Source organism: Limulus polyphemus, unplaced genomic scaffold, assembly GCF_000517525.1.
Source record: "Limulus polyphemus unplaced genomic scaffold, Limulus_polyphemus-2.1.2 Scaffold1734, whole genome shotgun sequence".
Taxonomy (NCBI): Eukaryota; Metazoa; Arthropoda; class Merostomata; order Xiphosura; family Limulidae; genus Limulus; species Limulus polyphemus.
The window spans coordinates 105,262-112,851 of record NW_013667344.1 but is presented as its reverse complement, the minus strand read 5'-3'; the positions used below and the strand labels follow the sequence as shown (position 1 = coordinate 112,851).

Genomic DNA, 7,590 nt, shown 5'->3' with positions numbered 1-7,590 from the left:
TGTGTTTGACAGTAATATGTGTTCTTATGGAATAAACGAGAAAATCGTCCAAATCCCATGTGTTTGACAGTAATATGTGTTCTTATGGAATAAACGAGAAAATCGTCCAAATCCCATGTGTTTGACAGTAATATGTGTTCATATGGAATAAACGAGAAAATCGTCCAAATCCCATGTGTTTCACTGTAATATGTGTTCGTGTGGAATAAACGAGAAAATCGTCCAAATCCCATGTGTTTGACTGTAATATGTGTTCGTATGGAATAAACGAGAAAATCTTCCAAATCCCATCCTGCCCAAATCCCATGGGTTTGACAGTAATATGTGTTCATGTGGAATAAACGAGAAAATGGTCCAAACCCCATGTGTTTGACTGTAATATGTGTTCGTATGGAATAAACGAGAAAATCGTCCAAATCCCATGTGTTTGACAGTAATATGTGTTCGTGTGGAATAAACGAGAAAATCGTCCAAATCCCATGTGTTTGACTGTAATATGTGTTCGTATGGAATAAACGGGAAAATCGTCTAATTTCCATCCCTCTAGTCATATCTTTCTCGCTGATTACGCGTGTTCAATGTAGTATCGAGTTTTTATGCTGTAGAATCTTTTCTATCGTGCCAGATCTACAGATTAGTTCCTTTTTATCCCATAGTCTTAAACATTGCCAAGAAGACGAATAGAATTTAGTATCCATAGTACCAGTTAAGACAGGATTTAAACAGTAGATAAGGTTTGACGGCACGCGAACTGGTTATTTGTGATCACTTAAGAAGTCCGGGTAAAAAGCATTAAAGATCATAAATGAACTTTAACTGCTTTGCTTCACCTGTAACTTGTGTTTCAGAGAGAAAATAAGCAATGACTTCAGTACGAGGTTTTTAACTTTGTTAATACATATCTTGTAAAAATATCTATACTCATCCTTATAGGTTTACCATTTCAACGCTTTTAAATAAAGTTTGAATGAAAAATAGACAAATGAAAAATCGTGAATCTACAACAGCAAGAACGTATTGAGTTTTACTGCAGTTTAACTACACATTAGCAGATTCGCTCCAAGATTATGTATTCGTACTGTCTATGAACAATATTATTATTATGTTTATTTATTTCGTGTTTAACTTATTTTTTAATCTAATATTGAGTTAATAGTATATATAGTATACGAATGTTCACTGGAATTTACAATAATTTGTTCACAAACAATTTCTTCTTTTACATGCTACGTATGTCCCAGAATATAACGGTAGGTCTTTTTTATAACGTGATTTTACATTAAATAATGTTTGTGATAATTGTAGAATACTATTTATCTTCATTATGTGGTTTTATTAATGTATCATAACCTACAATTCAAATAAACAACAATTATATAAAATAAAAAATGGATATATTACACCTCATACAGCATGCATGTTAGATAGAATAAACACACCCACCCCCTCTTCTCCTTTTTTTTTCAGCAAAAAAATAAATAACAAGAAGAAGAAGATAAGCTTGTTGTACTGGAGAAAGATAACAAAATACACAATGAATTTCCTGAATACTAAAAAAGATTGACCAATCTATCCTACCTTGTAAATTATATATATAAGATTGTTTTATTTTAAAATAATTCGTCGTTCAGTGTTATCACACAAACATGTCGAACTTTGCATTTGGTTCCATTTAGGTGTGGACTCAAACTGTTTCAGTCAGTGTTCGGTTTATTACGCAAGTTTAAGGATTATCTATTGGTACATTTGAGAACTCTCCGGATCCATAGTTTCTGAGGGGGGGGATAGCTGATTTTCTTGCATTTTTTGTGATAGTTTCTTATAATATTACCTTTTTTAAGTAAGTAGAGCGAAATGGGAGTACAAATGTTCTTGTTACTGATAAATATGAATTTCAGTACTTACCACTTTTGTCTCTTTATTGAAATTAATTATTTCAGTATGATTGAACGAGAGGCCAACAACATACTATTCAGTAAGATTAAATAAACAAGTCGAAATTCTTTAGCTTAACTGAAAATGTTATACTTGAAGTCCGAAATTGTGGGTCAGCAAGGTGTTGTATAATTCTTTCAACACACCCAGACAAGTCTCTTGGTAGGTAAAGATAGTTAACAATTAGACACAGAGAGAAGCTAACAAATGTGAACAAGTAAAGCGAACATTCCTAGAACATAACTGGATGCATTACAGTAATTATACTATATTTATACATCATCTAGATTCTAGAACATCACCTACGCTTTGCGCGAACTCACTTATTCCTCCACTTTGCACAAACATTCGTATTATATAGCTCAATTTCTGACAACATTGTTCATATAATAAATCCTATACACACATACAAACGTGCAAATATGTAAATATACAAAATGCAGCAGTTATTACTTACTTCTTCAAGGAATTACCAAGCTGGTTTTAGCTTGACAAATCACTGAGAGAGCGACAATGGTTTGAAGAGACGTTGCGCATGCGTAGTTCACCAGCGGTAAAACATTTTGGATTTTTTTTTTCAAAAAATAATCCATTTCATCGGTTCTAATTTATGTCTGTAAATAAAGACTTTCCAGACCTGACCGGATTGGAGCATTTTATCACCCTAGGAAAAAAACTTTAAAATTTTTTTCCCCGGTGAAACTTTTACAGCATTGTCATCAATAAATGTGTATATAACACTAAATGAACAATGTGTCGCAATTTCTAATACACTTTTACTTCGTCAGATCTGTCTGTGTTTTACTTCCAACTTTTTAGATTTAGAGAAACTTTGTCTTTCTCGTCTTTTCCTTGTTTTTAGCTTGTTGAAATTAGTAGAGGTTTCTTTATATTTAAATTTATTAGCTTACAGTGGTCGTGTCTATGGGCACAGTTTCCGGATGAGTAACAGTTGGTAAAGGATGTAAAGCGAGCGCGAGATAGTCGATTATATTGAAAGTCAAATTAATATTAAAACTTTTATTGATTTTGCCACCCCAGGCGTCTGCCTACGTCGCCTACCTGAACAAATCATGTCTGGCTACAGGTATTTTCCTTTATGGCCTCAGAGCTCTGATAAAGTCAATTATTTGGTATATGCATGTAGAGAATCAACTATACTATACAATCCACTTTTTTGCAAGACTCAAATAATTGGGCGTGGCTTAATCGTTAACGTATAGGACTAGGGATTTGAGGATCTGAGGATAGAGACGTGGTGATACAAAATACGCTTTAGACTTTCGGCTGTGGGTGCGTTATAAGAGTGAAAGTCAATTCTTTTGTTCGATTAAGTTTGTTTTGGAATTTTCGCACAAATCTACACCAAGGGCTATAAGCGCATAGCAGTCCCCAGATTTCAACAGATAGAATAGAAGGAAGCCAACTAATCAACAGAACCTATTGCCAACCTCTACGCTACTCTTGTCCGACCGAATAGTGTAATTTGATCTTTTATAGCGCACTCACGGCACCAAATGGCAGAGGGCATTTTTTTCGGCTGTAGGCTAGGAACAATAAAGTCTCGGATTCAGAATCCAAGCAAGCTAACCACTGGATAATGTCCAGCCCTGTTTGATTAAAAATATCCGCTTCAAAAATCTAATGCTACCAACTGGTTAGCTTCCCTTTGGTTTACAGTTTAAAATTAGGTTATGCCTGAATCATAGAGGTCTCTGTATGCATAGATGTCATTCAGGTGAACACAAATATTATTCTCAAACTTTACACTAAGCATGGCCACCATAAAATACTCTCTAAATATGCCAAAAATATTCACAAGGAAAATGTTAAAGAAACTGTGCTCTTGCCTTACAGCTTCTACACGTAGGAAGAAGGGCAATTTTGTTTACAGCAAGCTTTAAATATTCTTCATTTGTCATTAAAGTGCTTTTCTTTATTTCTTTGTTTTTCTTTTTCCGGTAATTTTTATACTTCTAAATTAGAGTATTTATAGCTAACTGTTAAGTTAATATTATTGCAGGACAAAGAAGAGCAAGTGTGTAATCAAGACACTGAACTTAGCTTTCCAGAAATTAGCATTGTTATAATATTTTAAAGCAGCAAAAGCATTCAAAATCGATGTGAAATACTGTCTGTATCTAGTAAAAAATTTTAAATTGATGGTTAATTACAACACACGACTACTTTTTAACAGGTGAGCGCTATTTTGTAAATTACCTGATATCATTTAGAAACCTTGACTGTTAAAATAATCGTTTCGTGTTAAATTCCCCAATCCCCACTCCCATCTACGCAGGCCTAGGATGGCCAGGTGGTTAAGGCGCTCGACTCTAATCTGCGAATTTGAGGATTTGAATTCACATCATGCTCGCCCTTTCAGCCGTGACAATCAATCCCACTATTCGTCAATAAAAGAGTAACCCAAGAGTTGGCGGTGGGTGATGTTGACTAGCTGCCAACACTGCTAAACTTGGAACGTCTAGCGCAAATAGTCCTCGTGTAGCTTTGCGTGAATTTCAAAACAAACAAACCCATTTACGCAGTGGCACAAAATAACTTCAAAGTATTAAGCTAAATTACAATAAAATCAGTATTATTGCAAGACACGAGGCACGGACTAATCAATATGCATTCGATACTCTTGTTGCACAAGACCCTCAGCTCAAAGGAGTCCCACGATCACTGGAACGAAAAATACCTCTACGAGATTCCATATATAACACTGTATATAACAATCACAACCACACTAAAATAACAACACACAGAAATCGCATTCATTCATTTATGTTATATAAATATTTTCTCAGCCTATCTCTTTGTTCAATGTAATGGAGTACAATGATTTTTTAATTAATTATACGTGATATTAAATCATTATAGTTAGAACACAAAATGTTTACACTATCAGTGGTGCTTGTGTGTTTTCTACTGCGGCATATTTAAGTAGGGTGCTATTTTGATATTAACGCTGTACACAGATATATATATATATATATCATACGTTCTGTCTATCTTAACAAATTTTCCATAGCGTACAGGGCCTAATAGTTTTTTAGTCCGGCATTGCAAGACACAGACATAAAAAATAAATACTTTTATTATGTATCAGTTTGTTATTATTACAAAGTTAACATTAAATCTTGGCAAGTCCCGGATGTCTGTTATGATTGCAACACTCATATTTATTAACGACATTTGTATTCACCAAATCTCATAACAGTGTGCTACCCAAAAACTGAAAGTATTACATCAATAATGTTTTTAATAAGTTATGTATAATGAACATAGTCTTTGAGAATTAACTGTAAATACGTTGTAAATAAAGTGGTATTCATACTGTTGACGATCTTTAGAATAACAAGGTCATTCACCTTAATTTTTCTCAAGCCATAACTGAAAGCCTCCCCCAGTGGCACAGCGATATTTCTGCGGAGTTACAACGCTAGAAACCGGGTTTCGATACCCGTGGTGGGCAGAGCACAGATAGCCCTTGTGTAGCTTTGTGCATAATTAAAACAAACAAACATAACTGAAAAATAATAAGTGTACAACAAGATCGTCTTGGAAGTACACGAAACTGAAACCTCGAGCCTGGATTCTGAGACTCACATAGTTTGGGCTAGTCTTACACTCTCACGCACATCTTAGAAAATCTAAAGCAAGATATAAAATATTATGTAAACTCACTAAACAATGATGTCAGGGTATTTATGCTAAATATTTTTTAAATAATCTGCGCGCAGAACGAGTATACTTTATAGGCTGAAGCACATAACATTTGATATACAACTGAATAACCAGGTAAAGATTTTTATGGATAATTATTGTAACCTCCAAGGTCGCTCTTATTGTGGTTCTTATTTTTAGTTGTTGCGAGTTAGTTCCAGAATGGGTGTAATTTGCAAACTTTATAATTCTTCTTTATATCTAAAAATGTATCTAAAAGTTGTAAACATGTTTTCGTGCTTATTAAGTTCTGAATACATTTTGTCCCAATTAAGCGCGTTATTTAACGCATACATAATAAACATATTTTTTACTTTCATCAGTAGATCAGCCTTGAACTTCTATTCTGATTTATAACTAGATGTACAAATATTTATGTTAATTCACTCTAAGTCTTAATATATTCATTTCAAACATTTTACATGTAAACTAGTTAATGAAGTTCAAAACATTTCACATGTAAGCTTATGTAGTATAAAAATGTAAAACAATCACTAATACATGTTAAGAAAACTTTATTATCTATTACATGGGACAAGACATTTCAATTGAAATTGCGTAACAGAAAAGTAACTAGTAGTTTACAATGTAATTAAGAAAGTATTTAAGCAGTGAATTTATGAAACTGTTTTTCTATTTAACTTAATTTTCCTTTGTCGTTATATTTCTCTGCTGTAGACTGAAGTGGCGCTGATGTATGATGCCGTCAAGCTTTTTGCATCTGCTCTTCATGAAATGGACAGAAGAGGACAAGATGTCAACCTTCCCGCCATCTCGTGTGAAACAGAGCAACCTTGGAGTCAAGGAAGCTTGATTGTAAACTACATGCGGACGGTATGAACCCTAGTTATTAAGGAACACGGCGCAGTCAGTACGTTTTAAAATGAACATATTTATTACAGCCAGGGAAGTAGTTACTTTACCCAAATTTTAAAATAATTCTAGATATAAGAGTACGCGAAAACAAGATATCGCAACAGGCATTAGAAAGTAGGCCTATTAAATAGCAAACAGATTTGTAATAACTTATTTTGTCTAGTATACTTTTGTCAACTTAGATCTAGCAAGTAACCAACTTTGTGACCATCTGTGTCTTTTTTTTGGCGAGATGGGGATAGAAAATCTCTAAGCATAAATGATCAACCAATCAAAAAACTGTTGGTTATATAAATTGTCCTTAGTAAACAATTAAGTTAAACAGTTCAGTTCGGTAGAATGTTAAACTATCGAGATACCTTAATAGAAATTAATATCTCGTGGTATCAACACTTTAGTGACTTTAACCTATGCTACAATTTTCCTATAAATCATGTTATGCCCTCACAGTATAAACAGGCTGCAAATTGCTATATCTATTAGATAGCCACCCCAAAATGCAAGCTGAAAATACAAAATTTCAGTTTACCATTAAAAAGCAATGTTTTTCCAACATAAGCAAGTTAAATAATTTCTACTTCACTGTGGAGCAATGTTACCTCAATTATAGGTGAAACTCTAAGTCATATATAGACTAGGACAAAAATAATAATGTGAGTCGTAACGGTATAGAGTCCCACACACACGTAAGTGCGTGTAGCTATCATTATCAATGTAAAGATACAATCTCACATCTCAAGCAGTTATAAAATAAACATGACTCTGGTGGAATAAGTACTTGTAGCAATCATTAGGAGTTAGACTTCGAAATTAAACAATTTTCAGAATACTAAGTTTATTTATTATATCTGCTATTGTGCAACTATATAATGTGAAGAACTGAATAGTGGCTAATAATATTTTTTCTTCAGTTTACCTGTCTAGTGTGTAGTTTTTCTCATAGTGACTACAAAGCACGTTCACATCAAGAGTATGTTTGATACTTTTTACTGCGATATAGGTCCAGCTTATCTCTCTTTTGTTAACTTGTGTTCAGGGTTACTGGAGAGG

At 33.7% G+C, this 7,590-nt stretch overlaps 1 protein-coding gene across 3 annotated transcripts in view; it reads left to right on the top strand.

The window, feature by feature from the left end:
- LOC106464752 (glutamate receptor ionotropic, kainate 2-like) overlaps positions 1-7,590 on the top strand; it is a 143,479-nt gene that overhangs the window by 106,761 nt on the left and 29,128 nt on the right. For 2 of the 3 annotated variants that reach the window (XM_022392550.1, XM_022392548.1), the window contains 2 exons: positions 1,242-1,250; positions 6,343-6,498. In XM_022392550.1, coding sequence (XP_022248258.1) covers positions 1,242-1,250; positions 6,343-6,498 — 165 coding nt within the window. The remainder of the gene's footprint in view (positions 1-1,241; positions 1,251-6,342; positions 6,499-7,590) is intronic. The other variant, XM_022392549.1, reaches the window with a different exon arrangement.